Below are 15,213 nucleotides of genomic sequence, written 5' to 3'. Positions count from 1 at the left end.
CCCCCCCCCCCACCCCACACACACATCCCAGTCTCCTTGTCTGCACTACTCCCCCCACGGCGCCCCAGGTGCCCCAGGTGCCGCCGCATGAATCGCCGCTGCCAGCGCCATCATCACGCCAAGTCCAGCGTACCTCCCCCCCCCCCCCCTCCCCCCCCCCTCCTCCACCCCCTCCCCACTACTACTCACACCTTCCCCTCGCCCCAAACACCAGCCGCGGTCGGAAGCGAGCGCTGGTGCCGACGGACGTGACTGGTCTGCGGGAGCGCGACGCTTGCCTCCCGCTGATGAGCCAGTTTAGCGCCGAGTGGGAGGCCGAGAAGGAGGAGAGCGGCGAGAAGGCATCGCTGCTGCGGACGCTCCGACGGGTCTTTGGCTGGTGGGTGGTGACCACTGGTTTGATCAAGGCGTTACAGGACGGCTCGCAGGTTGCCGGACCCATGGTCCTCGGCGCCATCATCGGCTGGCTCCAGGACCGCAACAGCAAGCCGCCGAGCGAGCAGCCGTCGGTCGGCTTGGGCATCTTCTACATCTTCCTGCTCATCTGTACCCAGCTCGGGTACTCGATCGCGTTCCAGCACCACATGAACCGCATGCAGCGGCTGGGCATGCGGCTGCGGGCCATCATCATCAACTCGGTCTTCTCCAAGTCGCTGGTCATGGCGCCGCACGCCTCACCCGACGCCGACTCGGGCAAGATCGTCAACATCATCTCGTCCGATGCTGAGCGTATTCGGGTTATGATGGACCAGTTCCACCTCATGTGGGCTGGGCCCATCCTCATTGTGGTTGCCATGGCCCTCCTCATCCGGCTTTTGGGCCCGTCTGCGCTCGCCGGCCTCCTGGTCATGGTCCTCCTCGTCCCGGCTCAAGGCTCGGCCGGCAAGGCCATCGGTCGCATCTCCAAGCTCATTCAGGCCCAGACCGATGAGCGCGTCAAGCTCATTGGTGAGATCCTGGTCGGCATCCGCGTCGTCAAGTTCTACGCCTGGGAGGACTCGTTCATGAGCAAGGTCCTCGCCGCTCGAGCCCGCGAGCTCGAGCACATCCGCAAGTCGCAACTCTACCGCGCTGTCATTGGCTTCACCATGGCCTTTGCCCCGACTGCGGTCTCGGTCGTCACCTTTACCGTCTACGCCGCCGCCGGCAACTCGCTCGACGCCAAGGTGGTCTTCCCGGCTGTTGCCCTCTTTGCCATTCTCCGCTTCCCCATCGGGCAAATGCCCATGGTCATCACCCAGGCCATCGACGCTATCATCTCGCTCCGCCGAGTCCAGGCCCACTTGCTCCTCGAAGAGCGGGAGGAGGTGCCGACCTCGGACGAGCCCAACGCTCCGCCGTCCATTTCCATCGAGGAGGGCACATTTACCTGGGGCGCCTCCCGAATGGATGACAGCAGCGAGCCCGAGCCCGCGCCGGAAGCCAAGTCCTCGAGCAAGCGCAAGAGAGGCAAGCGGAAGCGCAAGGGCGGAGCAGACGACGACGCCTCAGCCGCGCCAGTCACCGCTGATCCGCCGCCGAATCATCTCTCGGACATCAACTTTTTCGTCGAGGAGGGCGAGCTGGTCATGATCATTGGGCCGGTCGGCTCTGGCAAGTCGACCCTGCTCTCGGCTATTCTGGGCGAGGTGCAGAAGGTCTCTGGGCGGGTGACTCGCGACGGCACTGTTGCTTACGTTCCACAGGAGGCCTGGATTGTCAACGCCACGGTCCGCGACAACATGTTTTTGGCGCCGAGTTTGACAGCGCCCGCTACAAGGCGGCCATCAAGGCTGCGGCGCTCGAGGCCGACCTCGAGGTCCTGCCTGGCGGTGACCAGACCGAGATCGGTGAGCGCGGCATCAACCTGTCAGGCGGGCAGAAGCAGCGAGTCTCAATTGCGCGCGCGCTCTACGCCGACCGCGATCTCATTCTTCTGGACGACCCGCTGTCGGCGGTTGACGTCCACGTCGGGACCCACCTGTTTGAGCTCTGCATCAACGGTGCCATGCAGTCGAAGACTCGGGTCCTCGTCACTCACCAGCTCCAGTTTCTCGACGCTGCCGACCGTATCTATGTCATGGACAGCGGCACCATAGCGTTTGCCGGCACTCACGACGAGCTCGCAGTCTCGGGCCTCGACATTGCGGCCATCACCCACCCGGACGACGAGGCCAACCTGCCGTCACCGTCGCCGACGCCGACGCCCGGGCTCTCGACCCAGAGTCTTGGGACCACCGGCGAGGTGTCGCGGACCTCGCTCCGCGGCTCGAGTCTCGAGCTCAACTCGTCGGTCGAGCTCGAGGGCGCCATGTTTGCCGACTCGGACGGCAACGCGCCGCGAGTCCACAACCGCACCGACGACGCCGTCAAGGGCAAGCTGGTCAAGGAGGAGGGGCGGTCCAAGGGCTCAATTTCATGGAGTGTCCTCCGCGCGTATGCCACCGCTGCCGGCGGCCTGCCGTTTGTGGCGCTCATGATCAGCCTCACCGCGCTGCAGTCGACGTTCCTTGTCGGCGCTGACGCGTGGCTCGCGCTCTGGTCCGACGATGAGTTCAAGCAGTCACAGACGTTCTATTTGGGCATCTACGCCGCCATCGGCGTTGCGGGTTCGATTCTTGTCGCCATTCTCAAGATCATGAACATGGTGGTCTCGATCAAGGCCTCGCGCAAGCTGTTTGAGGGCGTGTTTGGTCGGGTCCTTCGCGCCCCGATGTCGTTCTTTGATACCACGCCGATGGGTCGGATCCAGAACCGGTTCTCTAAGGACTTTTACTCGATCGACCAGATGCTTCTGTTTTCGCTCGCGCTCCTCGGCACGATGGTCTTTCAGACAGTGGCGATTATGGTCTTGCTGCTGTCAGCCTCGCTGTACTTTATCATTCCGCTGGTCCCAGTGCTTGTGGTCTATTACTTTGTGCAGGGCTTCTACCGGCCGTCGTCGCGCGACCTCAAGCGGCTTGACTCGACCACACGCTCACCGGTTTATGCACACTTTTCCGAGTCGCTCACCGGAGTGGCGTCGATCCGGGCCTACGGCGCGGTGACGCAGTTCCAGGCCGAGTCTGCGCGGCGGATCGACACCAACCACGCTTGGTTCTGGGCGCAGGCCTGCGCTGTGCGGTGGCTCGCGTTCCGGCTGGAGATGCTGGGCACGTTTGTGGTCACCATTCTGGCGGTGGCTATGGTCTCGAACGACTCGCTGGTCTCGCCGGGCCTGGCCGGCGTGGCGCTTGCGTATGCGGTCAATCTCTCCAAGTACCTCTCGTTCTCGCTGCAAATGCTCGCCATGTCCGAGGCCAACATGAACTCGGTCGAGCGGATCGACGAGTACACGCGGCTCCCGCAGGAGGCCGCCGCCGAAGTCGAGCCTGGCCCACCGCGCGGCTGGCCACGGACCGGCGCGATCGAGTTCAAGAACGTGGAGCTTCGGTACCGGCCGGAGCTCGACCCAGTGCTCAAGGGCCTCTCGTTCAAGGTCAAGGCGGGCGAGAAGATCGGCATTGTGGGGCGGACCGGTTCCGGCAAGTCGACCACCATCCAGGCCCTGTTCCGGCTTGTGGAGCTCTCGGCTGGCTCGGTCGTCATCGACGGCGTCGACATTGCGGGAATCGGCCTCAAGCAGCTGCGCAAGCAGATGGCGATTATTCCGCAGGATCCGGTGCTGTTCCTCGGCACCGTTCGGGCCAACCTCGACCCGTTTGATGCCGCCAGCGACGACGAAGTCTGGTACGCGCTCGAGCAGGCGTACATGAAGCAGGCCGTGGTCGACATGGGCGGACTCGCGGCCATGGTCGAAGAGGAGGGCGCCAACTTTTCGGTTGGCCAGCGGCAGCTGCTGTGCATGGCACGGGCGCTGCTCCGCAAGGCCAAGATTATTGTGCTCGACGAGGCGACGGCGTCGGTCGACACCGAGACGGACCAGCTCATCCAGTCGTCCATCCGGCGCGCGTTCACCGACGACATCACAACTCTCACCATTGCGCATCGCCTCCATACCATCATGGACTCGGACAAGATCCTGGTCATGGACAACGGCGTGGCAGCGCAGTTTGACTCGCCGCTGCGGCTGCTCAACAAGCAGCGTGGCCTCTTCTATGAGCTTGTCAAGGGCACCGGCCGCAACACCGCACGCGTTCTCCGCGCTCTCGCTGAGGGCAAGATTTCCATCCTGCAGTCGCTCGACGACGACGCCGCAGCCTCGCTGGAGGCTGTCCTCCCGCCCGATGCCGAGCCGCCCATCCCCGTCGAGTCGGCCTCGGTCTATGGCTCGTACTACTCGGACGCCGAGCCGTCGGCCGAGGTTTGGGAAGGCGACGTGGTGCCGCAGCTGAGTGGCGGCGACGACGACGCCTTTGCCGTCGGCGCCGCACCGGACCCGCACCCGCCGATCATCTCGTCGGACGAGTTTACCGACTCGTACGGATACTACTCGTTCTCCGACATGTAGCGCGACTCGTAGCGGTACGACGCAGTTGCTTTTGAACTGGTACGTGCAAGCAATACTCGGCATGGTTGCGTGGCATAAACGATCCAGGTCCAACCAGCAACACCGTCAAAGTGCGGCCGGGGCTGACCACAAGCCACTCGACTCGAGCTCGCAGACGCCAAGGGATAGCCAGATGAGCCATGATACAGACCACGACGACGAAGGAGCAGTAGAGCGGATGCGCGAGATATACGGCGAGGAGGCGGCTGACGAGATGGAGGCGGTGCTGGCCATCTACCCGCCGAGCGAGGTGCGGGTAGCGTGGGCGGCGAGCGACGGGGCCACCGCCCGCTACCTCTGCACCATCACCCCGCCGTCGGGCATGGACGCGCGGAGGGTGTTTGTGCGAGTCGGGCTCGAGCTCGCTCTCCCGCACGGGTACCCTGAGGCCGGGCAGGCGCAGGTTGCTTTTGGCGAGCTCCGCGGTGTCGACGACAGTGTCGCCGCCGCTCTGCTCTGCCAGCTGCAAGAGGTTGTGGCCGATGAGCTCGAGGGTCTGCCGGTCGTCTTTCGGCTTGTCGAGATGGCCAAGGAGGAGCTGGCCGAGCACTCACTCCCGTTTGGCGTCTGCCCGATCTGCCTATGCGCCTTTGACGACGTCGATCTTGAGCCCATTGCGCCTGATGCGACGGCGCTCGGCATCGCCAAGGCCGCCTGCTGGCACACCTTTCACGCAGCGTGCCTGGCCAACTATGCAGCGCATGGGCCAGAGGCGCGGCCGTTCTGCGCCGCCATGGATGTGGCGCTGTTTGAGCCAAGCTCCTTTGCCGACTGGCTTTCAACGTCTGCCGAGGAACTGACTTGCCCGGTCTGCCGGGCGCTTGTCGGCGCAGACTTGGTGATCGAGTATGGAGCGCTCGTTCGCGCGGCATGCAGCGGGCGGTTTGACTCACTCGCTGTCGCCCGCTACGAGTGGGAAGCCGAGCGTGGCTCGGCGGCCCGGACCGACGAGGCACAGCCTGTCCACGCTGACGTGGGCGTGGTCAACGTCTTTGGCTCGGTCACCACCCTCAATGCCACATCGGTGGCCGAGGCGGTGGCCGAAACGGCAGCCGAGCCCGCAAATAGCAGCGTCCGTGCTGAGCGTGACGGTGGCCGATCACGCGACGAGAGACGCGGGCGAGGCCGCAGAGACAAGAAGGGTGGGCGCGGGCGCGGGCGCCGACGTGGGCGCGGGCGTGGGCGCGGGCGCGGGCGCAGGCGCGGCGGCGGGCGTGGCCGGGGACGCGAGCAACGTGGGGCATCGGGCAGTAGCTAGCGGGGAAAAAAACGAAGTATGTTACTGTCGACGAGTCGTCCGACGAGGACTTGCCGCGGCGACCGCGGCCTCGGCCGCGTCCCTTGTTGTGGCCGCGAGCACGACCGCGGCCCTTGTTGTGGCCGCGACCGCGACCAGGGTGCGAGTCGGACTCGTACGAGTCCGACTCGTATCCGTACGAGTCGTCCGAGCCCCCAAACGAGACCGAGTACGGATCGCGGTTGTTGATCTCGTACTGCTGCTGGGAGAGCATGCACGACATGACGGAGCAGAAGAAGCAGTCGGCAATGAAGCCGAACGACTCGCTCTCGTCGGAGCGGGAGCCGCCGCACTTGAGCAGGCAGTCAATGCAGACACAGATGTAGGCGGCGCAGATGATGGACTTGTCGCAGCACGAGCTCCTGACGTGATATTTCTCCTGAACCATGGAGCGGTTGATGTGAACCGCAATGTTGGAGCAGCAGCATGTCTCGAGGCAGAGGCAGCACGACTCGTTTCCACTCACGCACGGCACCATCTTGGAGAGGCAGCCCATGCGGTTGTCGCAGCACTTGTACTGCGACATGTCGTAGTCGAGCAGCTCCTTGCGCTGCGAGTAGGCAAAGCAGCACGGACAGAGAAGGCCGTAGCAGCAGTTTCCTGGCGAGTTGGCGCATGCCCCGCACAGCGAGGTCAGCCACTCGTTCTCGTAGTGTCCATACGGGTCCTTGCAGCAGTTGCCCTGCGACGGCTTGCGCCGCCCGGCCCGTCCCCGCGACGCCGAAGACGCCCGCCGCCGCATGTTCTGCACCTCGCGCGAGGTCTTTCCACGTGCCATGCCTGTGAGTCTGCTGCTTTGGTTGCTTCTTACTGCTTCACTGCAAGAGTCAGCTGTGCTGCGACGGGCTGCGCAAAGCCAAAGGCCCCGCAGTGCGCTGCGGGTGCGTGGGGGCGTGGGATGCTGGTGTGGCGGAACAAAAGAGCGCTTGCAACCGAAAAACCTAAAGAAAAAAGAAACGGATTTGTTGACACAAGGCGATTACGGGGCGAATACGGGGTGTTCTGCACTGGGGTGGGGATGTGTGATGAAAGCAGAGGGAGCCAGCTAGTAGAGGCGAGGGCAGGCGGGGCGTTGCAGCGGCAGCCAGGGGCATATGCGTCTCGGGCGAGGCGATGTCAGGGACTAGGCGGGAGGCAGGGGTCAAACGAGGGCGCAGCCCGCGAGCCATCATTGGGCCAGACGCCAAGGACGACGTCGCCGAGGTGGGCAACCTTGGATGCGTGTTCGCCTATGATCTCAAAGGTATCGCCAAATGTCGAGTAGTTGGCGATCGAGGCGAGGAGCGGCATGCCGGTGTCCCAGCGAGCACCGGAGGCGCCGGAAATGCCGGTGATGCCAGTGATGTACTGGGTACGGTGCGAGCACGGGCCGATGGCGAAACGGTCCTTGCCGACCATGACGTAGATGGTGCCGTCGTACGGCTCTGGGAGCAAGGACGTAATGATGGCTGGGAAGACGTCATAGAAGATGGGCGCGGTCATGCCGTTGCCCCAGTCGACAAAGTACTCGGGCTCGACAAACACAGTCTCGGTGTCGGAGATCTTGCACTCCCCCGAGTTGGTCATGGCGCTCACGATGTAGTTGCAGTCGTGGGCAAGACCGTGCGGGTAGGAGAAGATGGCAACCAGGTTTGGATCGGCAGCGGTGAGCGGGCCAAGCCCGTGAACGTACTTGTAGTAGCTCGGCGCAAAGACCATGTCGTCAGCGGTAAAGGCGGCGTAGTTGTAGCCGAGCGTGTCGAACATGACCCGGAAGAGGTAGAGGAAGTTGACGTTGGCCCGCGCGTACTTGCCGCCGCCAGTTGGCGGGCCGTCGGCGTACTGCGTCGCGTACTCGGCGCCGAGTAAGACAGCGTCCGGCAGGTAGCCGTGCAGGAGAAAGTAGACCCGGGTCTGCGTCACTTTGCTTGCCACCAGCTCAATGAACGCGAGCAAGTTCTCAGTCCCGTCGATCGAAATGATGACCTCGGTCTCGTCGAGCCCGTCAACGGCAGCAAGCGTGTCGAGGCAGGTCGGCAGCGCGTCGAGCCGAGCAAACAGACGCATCCCGATGGGCGCGTGGTCTCGCGCCGGCACAGCAGCGGCGTTGAGGACCGGCCATTGCGCGTTCCACGCCGCTTTGAGCATGTCTACACCGAGGCTCTCCTTTGGCGGTCCATCCTCAGGCGCGAGCAGTGCTTTGACCACGTCCACACCTCCCGGCGGCCCGTCAGGTACGGCCACCATCCACCGCGGTGTGTACTCGTCGCCAGGCTTGGACATGGAGCTAGAGAGCCCGCGGACAAGGTGGGCAAGATCCCAGCCGACGCCGGGCACAAATGCTTCGTCGTCGTCGGCCGGCGGCTCGAGCATTTCTGGCGGCGCGGCTGGTTCAAGCGTTGGCCACGATATGGCGACAACCGCTGACGACATGGTCTTTGCCGGGTTGTCGCCAACTTCGGCCTGAATGCCAGCAAGCCGTCCCGCCTCGCCGCGGCACCCGCCGCATTGTGCCGACTGCTTGGCGCTCGCCACTCCGTCAGTGACAAACGGTGGCGCGGCGCGCCAGTACTCGGGATGGACGGCGTCGTCCGAACCGGCATCGACAAGATCGTAGCCAGTCTTGGCCGACGAAGCCGGCTCCTTGCTGGGCTGTGGTGGGTAGTCTCGCAGCGGCGCGGCCGTTGGCGGCCGGGCGTCGCGCGTGCAGGTCCTCGGCCATGGCGCTGCCGATGTCTCGGCGCCTCGGACATTTTTCAGCGCAGCCTTGATGGCAGCCGGCATGTCGCCGACAGGCATGAGCTCTGGTGCGGCGACATGGGCAGTCGGAAGCTTGGCCTCCCACGCCGCACTAGGCTCGGCCCACGTTCCATGGGCCGCGCACGGCACTGCGACTGCGATGCCGCTTCCGAGCGCGTCGGCTGCGGCAGCAAGGACCGCACCCGGTCCGAGAGCCAGTGCGTCTGTCGATGCAAGCGCAGCGCTGGCGAGGAGCCGATAGTGGCGCTCGGCCCAGACGAGTCCAGCGAGCGAGTCGGCGGGCTGCGCAGCGAGAGTCCACGCCAAGACCGCCGAAGTCTCGACGGTGACTGCCGATGGGTCGTTGGCGAGGCACTCGCCACGCGCCAGAATGCGATCAGCGAGTAGCGAGCAGTCGTGCAGCTGGCCACGGGCGAGAGCGTCCGCAGCAAAAAGCGTGCCGTCTGCTACCAGCGGCGCCAGCCTCGCCGTGTGGCGGAGGAACGACGGGAGCGGGCGGAGCGAGAGTGAGAGACCGATGGCGGTCTCGGCGCCAAGCACGTCGTGGACAATACGGAGGCCGGTGAGGGCGAGCGCTGTCACCGGCTCCTCGAGGCCGCTCTCGAGCTGCCAGGCTTGCGCGGTGAGGAGCCGCGGGAAGAGGAAGACGTACGTCCGTGAAAAGATGGCATACTCGAGGAGAACGTCGGCGATGTCTGCAAGGTCAGCGTCACCGTCGACAACAATGACTAGCGTGCTTGTTTCGATGTCATCGACGTCGGCGAGCGCAGAAAGCAGGTACTTGAGCTCAGCCGCGCGGCCGGGACGCTCGTCCAGCAGCAACAGAAGCGGCGGCACGGTGGGATCAGGCACCTGATCCACATTGAGGACTGGCCACATCGAGTTGAAAGAAAACTTGAGGGCGTCGCGGGCCGGGCTCGCCACCGGCGCGCCGGAGAACAGCACTCGGACAAAGTCAAGCAGCTCGCGCGATGCCATAGCAGCGGCAGGCGAGTCGACGGTTGGCAGAAAGGCGGCAGCGTGAGGAAAAGCAAAGCGGGCGCCATTGACGGGATACGCACGGAGCGGACGAGTGATAACCTCTGGGTCCGAGCTGTCGAGCGCATCGAGCAGGACGTCGAGCCGCCAGCCGGCGCCAGGCGCAAAGGCCGCGGCGTCGACGCGAGCATCCTCCGACGGTCGAAGCCATGCCGGGCTCTTCTTTGGCTCAAACATCGGCCACGAGAGGCGGATGCGCGCCATCGGCATGGTGTCGGCGTCCGTCGGCCAGCTTGCAACCGGACGGGCGGCAGCCGTGGACTTGGCGCAGGCCGTCTCCTGAGCGGCCGACGCCGCGGCCTCAGAGAGGACTGCACCGTACGGCGGCGACGGCGGCGCACCCGGCGGAGGCGGCGAGCGGACACGCCGCGCCGGTGGCGGCAAGTGTGAAGCCGTGGGTGTCGGGCGTGGTGTCGGGCGTGGTGCCACCGTCGTACCCGATGTCGGCCTAGCCGGACGCGGGCGAGGTCGCAGGGTGGCCGGCAGCGGCTCGGACGGCTCGCCCGACCGCAGCAGCACCAGAGGGAGCAGCGAGATGGCCGCCACCACTGCTAGAATGGTGGCGAGTCGTCGGGTACCCGACATGCTGGGATGGAGGGAGGAAGGAGGCGAGGGAGGGCGGCAGTGTAGGGGGGGGGGGGAGTTGGGTGAGGAGCATGACGTCGTGCCCGAGCGCGAGCTGTACGCCACGCCACGTGGAGCGAGCGAAGGCTGGATCGGCTGCGGTGGCTGGCGACGGCGAGGGCAGGGAAGGCGATCGGCTGTTGATCGGCTGGCCATGGGCATCCTGGCCTTGGGAGAGGACCAGGACATGCGGCTGTGTTGGAGATGACACTGATCGTTTGGAGTATGTACTGTATCCTAGATTGACTGCGTGTGTGTGGCTGTTGCCGGCCAGCTGGCTTCCGAGCTCTTCTGCCCGCTCCGCCTGCCATCGGTGTTGACTGGGCTCAGCTCACCCGACTCACCTCGCGCCACACTCTGCCCATGTCTGCCGACGGGAACCAAGAGCCGACGCCGACGCCGACGTCACCGCTGACAGAAGAGGTGCTGCACACCGACGCCCACAACAGATACTATGCACGGGCATGTACGTGGGCTTTGGGTTGAGAGCCGTTGCGGTGCCCGGTGGTGGGGGGATAGGATCGAGAGCGCGGCACGACTCACAAGGTCGCACGGCATGGGCGGTCGGGGTGTGGGCAACAGCAAAACCGCAGCCGCATCGGTGCAATCCGTACCTGGAGGACTTTCTGCATTCGATCTTTCAATCTTTTCCGCCGCACATGGTGGCGCCGGGCAAGGCCTTCCTGCAGTGCATGCTTGCCGAGCCCGGGGCGGAGCCGCCGCGGGTGGGCAACGCCGAAGCGGAACGCCCGCGATCCGGCGCAGGAGGCCAGAACGCGTGACGGATGACGCTGCCGCGAGGGGAGCGGGTGCTGCGTAATGGCAGCACCGTGCGGTGTGGCAGAGACGGCTCACGCACCGCCCTGCTGGCTCTGGATGATACGCGACTCTTCCTCGGCTTGCATGTCATCGAGGACGTCTGCAACGTTGCGCAGCAGATCCTCAAAGGCGTCTTGGACGTCGTCGCGGGCCTCGTCGGACTCGAGGGTCGAGATGATGGCGTTGAGGCCGGCCATGCGGCGCGGGAGCAGCGAGCGCGGGGTGGCGCCCGACGGCAGAGTAGTCCCGGGCGGGCCCATGTGCAGGAGGACGAGAACCTGGCGGTCTTCGAGCATGTAGTCCTCCACAAAGGTAGTGAACCACGCATCCATGTCAGTCTTCTTCATCGCCGGGTCCAGAACGAGGATGACGCCGACGGCGTCGCGCATGTACACAGGCATGGCCGAGACGTAGGCGTCAATGTCGCCCGACGTGTCCCACAGCTGCACCTCCATCGACGACCGCTCGTCCAGCAGCCGTGCAAACTCCAGAATCCGCACCCCCACTGTGGCGTGGTACGGCATGGCCAGCTCGACGTCCATGTCGTTCTCCGCAAGCACGTTGGCTATGGCCGACTTGCCCGCACGCTTCGGCCCGGCGAGCACAATCTTGGCCCCATACTCGAGCTCCACAGCCGGTGCCTCCATACTCTGCATAGGGTGTGGGTCTCTTGGGGGGTCTAATGTGCAGGGTGTGGAGGTGCGAGAGGTGTCGTCCTCGCCCTGCGCCTCCTGCGTTTCCCCGTTTGGCGCGCTTAGCCCTCTACGGAATGGACAATTTGTCCACTGCGCAAGCGGGCACTCCGCGACGCTCCACAGACCTCGCAACGTCCATGAATTGTTGTAAAAGAGTAGTACAATGTGTTGATGGCTGCCACAGCAGAAAACAGTGAGCGATGCAGAGATGGACGCCGCGCACGGCGCAAAGGTCCGCGGCCGCGATCGGTTGCCATGAAGCTTCCGGCCAGCGAGGCAGTTGCGTCGCAAAGCGGCTCGCTGGGGAAGGTGGTGATGACGAGCAGCTGCTGCCGAGGGTCGCTTTCGCTTGCGTGACGGCACCGAGCTGACGGCGTCGGCGCCGGCGGCGAGGGCGTCGATGATGTCGTAGAGAAAAGACACGCGAGCCGTGGCGGGGCGTGGGCTCGCGTCAGCGTAGAGCGCGTACGCGCTGATGAGCGCGGCGTCCAGCATCCAGTACAAGATGGAGTGCCACCACTTGCGCGTCCTCGGCGCCGCAGTGGTGAGCGAGGCGCGCAGGCGCGAGTTGAGTCTGGAGGACGAGAGCAGATTGCCATGAAACGGCACTCGATCGAGTCCTTCCACGCGAGAACAGCGTGATCGTCGCGTCGCCCATGTTGCACACAAGAGCGTCACCGGGACGAGCGACGGGCAGTAGACTCCACGTGCGAGCCACGCATCGGGCGCGCCTCCCACCTCAAGCCGCAGGCCAAGCAGGCGTCGCTCGGCGTCGGCTGGTGACCTGGAAATCAAGCATCGTCGAGTTGTTCACTTTGAGACGCGCGACAACACGTCCGAACGACCGCACCGCTAAGGGTATGTCCGCCAGCCGCCAGCCTTCCGCGCTCGCGCAGCGTGACCAAACCGTTTACAGCAGCTTGGCCCGAGCCAGCTCGGCAACAGCTCGGGCACACACCACGGCGGAGACCAGGCCAAACATCCGCCTCACGTCGTCATCCGCGAGAAGCGCGAGCGCGTCGGTGTCTGTCACGCCGCGGGCGGCAAGGCGGGCGGCGAGCGATGCCGCGGCGATGGCCCTGACAGCCGCTTCGGCTCGCCACTGGACGCCAACTTCGGTGAGGCCAAGCTCGGCCCAGTCAATAGCAAGCCCGTCGACCATGCGATCGGCGAGCATGTCGGGCGTCACGCCGTGGGGCAAGTCTGACAGGCTGAGATCGTCAACGAGGAGGTCGTCGCAAGGCACGCCCATCCGGGCACAGAACGCCGCAATGGGCTCGGGTGTCCGCAAAGGGAGCTTGCGCCACGATCCCGCGATAGCGGCAATGTCTTCCGGCTCAGACGCAGCTGCCACGGCTGCCTCGAGCTCAAAAACCGAGATCGGCGTCGAGCCCGGTGTGATGGCGACGGCAACGTCGTTGACGAGAGCCTCGAGCTGCGGCGGGTCGACACTGCAGCGGAAGCGGCGGAGTATAAGCGCACGGATGTCAGCGCGGGAGGCGGCGCGGTAGCCACGGACAACATCGCGGGCACCAGCGAGCATGCCGGCCATCCGCGCGACGTGAGCTGGATGCTTGACGCCGACGGCATCGCACGTCGGGCCGAGCTCGGCTGGCAGCTGCGAGACGTAGTCGAGACCGGCCCGGGCAAAGGCGGGCAAGTAGCGGTGGAGCCCGAGCCGGAGCAGCCACTCGTCGATAGGCGTGTCGTTGAGCAGGCATGCTTTGGACTCGAGCTCAGACTCGTGGCCGCCGAGGCTGCGCGCGGCGGTCACGGCGGCGACGGCATCGTTCCTGTGCTCCATGCACAGGCCTTGCAGCCGGGCCATCGACAGCGCGCACGGCGGGACGGCGGCGGCAAACTCGGGCGCAAGCTCGGGAGCGGTCGGAAAGAAGATGCGGAAGAGGGCTGTGGCCTGGGCCTGGCTCGCGTAGCCAAGCTCAATGTGGCGGTCAGCGCGGCCGGGCCGGATGAGGGCCGCATCGAGCTTGTCCTTGTGGTTGGTGGTCATGATGAGGAGGCGGCCCTCCTGCGACGCGACGCCGTCGAGCGCGTTGAGCAGGCCCGAGAACGAGACGCCGCGGCGGGCGGAGGAATCTGAAGCTCGTCGCTCGACAAACACCGCGTCGACGTCCTCCAGCAGCAGAATGGCGTTGTGCGGTGCCACTGCGAGCACCGAGGTCAGGATCTCGTCCGAGAGGTGCTGCGACGACAACGAGAGGAAGCAGAGTGGCTTGCCGAGCTCGCCGGCCAGGGCCTGGACGAACGAGGTCTTGCCGGTTCCCGGCGGGCCGTGAAGGAGAAACCCGCGCCGCCACGGGATGCCGCGCGCCACATACCACGCCTGCGAGCTGAAGAAGGTGCGCGCATCGGCGAGAACGTTTGCGGCGAGGCTGCCGTCAAGAACGACCGAGTCAAACGATCGCGGAGCCTTGACCGCCGCCACATCCCAGCCCTCGCACCATGCATCAAGCACGTACACCTTGGTCTTGCCGTCTTTTCCGCTCTCCGCTGCCGCCCGCGCAGCCTCCAGCAGCGTCTGCAATGGTGCCCGCGACCGGGTCAGTGCTGTTAGCGTGATCGCCGCCGGAAAGAACGGCTTGCGATGGAAGCCCTGCGTCATTGGCGAGCCGAGCGAGTGGCAATGGAGCCAGATCGTTGCCCCACGCCACCGAAGGACGTGGTGACCTGTCCCCGGCCGAAGCACAAGCTGCCCGGCGTCGGCCTTGGCCATCGTCCCGTCGTCTTGCCACCACTTCGCCGTGCTCTCCTTATGGATCTCCGCAACAAACTTGTCGGCCGAGACAAACAAATCTTTCCGTGCCGAGAGGAAGCGCAGGAGCGTGTCGTGCATCTCGTCCCGGTTGGTCACCGTCACTGAAGTACACAGGTACCGCGTTGCCTGATCGGCAATGAGCTTGAGCGCGAGGTACAGCGCGCCGCCCGCAGACGTCAACACCATTACCGCGAGTGTGCCCATCAGCACCGAGCCGAACGTCCCGTCCATGATCCGCAGCCTGGCAGCGCGTGGTGCAACCAGAAATCCACGCAACGTACGTGTCTCCCAATTGCCTGCTTTTGTCATCGCCGTCGCGCCCGGCGTCGAGCCGTGTCGAACCTTCCAGGTTGTCGCAGGCTGCCTCACGCACTTGCGAATCGAACATGTGTCGGCGCGACGAGGAAGGTGGCGTTCCGAGGCGAACACGAACGACTGGACTCTCCCTTCCATCCAGCAACCACACTCGGGGGCAACTTTCTTGCTCTATCCCCCCGTCCGAGAAGCAAACCAAACCACCGCATAGTCTACAAGCCCGGGGTGGCCCCCGACGACACCGATCTCGGCTGACTGACTGGCGGACTTGCACCAAGTTGGAGAGAGTTTGGGCGGGGAAAAAAAATGTGCAACCCACCCCCCCCCCCCCCCTCTTCCCTCCTGCTCCCCCTCCCCTCCTGCTCCCCCTCCCCCTTTCCGCCATTCCCCCTCCCCTAGCCCCCTTCACCCTCCCACCAATAACTGCTGCGCTTGCCTAGGT

The 15,213-nt window shown here is 65.1% G+C and overlaps 7 protein-coding genes across 7 annotated transcripts; 3 read left to right on the top strand and 4 right to left on the bottom strand.

Moving 5' to 3' along the window:
- Nucleotides 1-87: 87 nt before the first annotated feature.
- AMSG_03075 (ATP-binding cassette transporter) lies at nucleotides 88-4,429 on the top strand (the record flags this gene model as incomplete). Its single annotated transcript, XM_013904957.1, has 3 exons — nucleotides 88-129; nucleotides 228-1,709; nucleotides 1,739-4,429. 3 exons carry the CDS (start codon nucleotides 88-90, stop codon nucleotides 4,427-4,429), a joined length of 4,215 nt encoding a protein of 1,404 aa, XP_013760411.1.
- Nucleotides 4,430-4,646: 217 nt separating this feature from the next.
- AMSG_03074 (uncharacterized protein) lies at nucleotides 4,647-5,722 on the top strand (the record flags this gene model as incomplete). The annotated part of the gene is made up of 2 exons (XM_013904956.1): nucleotides 4,647-5,540; nucleotides 5,669-5,722. The coding sequence occupies 2 exons, from the start codon at nucleotides 4,647-4,649 to the stop codon at nucleotides 5,720-5,722; spliced, it is 948 nt and encodes a 315-aa protein (XP_013760410.1).
- Nucleotides 5,723-5,747: 25 nt separating this feature from the next.
- Nucleotides 5,748-6,543, bottom strand: AMSG_03073 (uncharacterized protein; the record flags this gene model as incomplete). Its single annotated transcript, XM_013904955.1, has 2 exons — nucleotides 5,748-5,838; nucleotides 5,879-6,543. The coding sequence occupies 2 exons, from the start codon at nucleotides 6,541-6,543 to the stop codon at nucleotides 5,748-5,750; spliced, it is 756 nt and encodes a 251-aa protein (XP_013760409.1).
- A 179-nt stretch (nucleotides 6,544-6,722) lies between these two features.
- On the bottom strand, nucleotides 6,723-10,127 carry AMSG_03072 (uncharacterized protein; the record flags this gene model as incomplete). The annotated part of the gene is made up of 1 exon (XM_013904954.1): nucleotides 6,723-10,127. The coding sequence occupies one exon, from the start codon at nucleotides 10,125-10,127 to the stop codon at nucleotides 6,882-6,884; it is 3,246 nt and encodes a 1,081-aa protein (XP_013760408.1). The 3' UTR covers nucleotides 6,723-6,881.
- A 378-nt stretch (nucleotides 10,128-10,505) lies between these two features.
- Nucleotides 10,506-10,948, top strand: AMSG_03071 (uncharacterized protein; the record flags this gene model as incomplete). The annotated part of the gene is made up of 2 exons (XM_013904953.1): nucleotides 10,506-10,632; nucleotides 10,749-10,948. Exons 1-2 carry the CDS (start codon nucleotides 10,530-10,532, stop codon nucleotides 10,946-10,948), a joined length of 303 nt encoding a protein of 100 aa, XP_013760407.1. The 5' UTR covers nucleotides 10,506-10,529.
- Nucleotides 10,780-11,691, bottom strand: AMSG_03070 (uncharacterized protein). Its single transcript, XM_013904952.1, has one exon. It carries the CDS (start codon nucleotides 11,639-11,641, stop codon nucleotides 11,018-11,020), a length of 624 nt encoding a protein of 207 aa, XP_013760406.1. The 5' UTR covers nucleotides 11,642-11,691; the 3' UTR covers nucleotides 10,780-11,017.
- An 884-nt stretch (nucleotides 11,692-12,575) lies between these two features.
- AMSG_03069 (chaperone BCS1) lies at nucleotides 12,576-15,009 on the bottom strand. The gene has a single exon (XM_013904951.1). It carries the CDS (start codon nucleotides 14,907-14,909, stop codon nucleotides 12,591-12,593), a length of 2,319 nt encoding a protein of 772 aa, XP_013760405.1. The 5' UTR covers nucleotides 14,910-15,009; the 3' UTR covers nucleotides 12,576-12,590.
- Nucleotides 15,010-15,213: the final 204 nt, after the last annotated feature.

This window comes from Thecamonas trahens, assembly GCF_000142905.1.
Source record: "Thecamonas trahens ATCC 50062 unplaced genomic scaffold supercont1.11, whole genome shotgun sequence".
NCBI lineage: Eukaryota > Apusomonadida > Apusomonadidae > Thecamonas > Thecamonas trahens.
The sequence above is the reverse complement of the archived record's forward strand: the minus strand, read 5'-3'. Positions and strand labels throughout refer to the sequence as shown.

Coding starts and splice junctions, on each gene's coding strand:
- AMSG_03069 (XM_013904951.1), bottom strand. CDS start 14,909: ATGGAAGGGAGAGTCCAGTCGTTCGTGTTCGCCTCGGAACGCCACCTT.
- AMSG_03070 (XM_013904952.1), bottom strand. CDS start 11,641: ATGCAGAGTATGGAGGCACCGGCTGTGGAGCTCGAGTATGGGGCCAAG.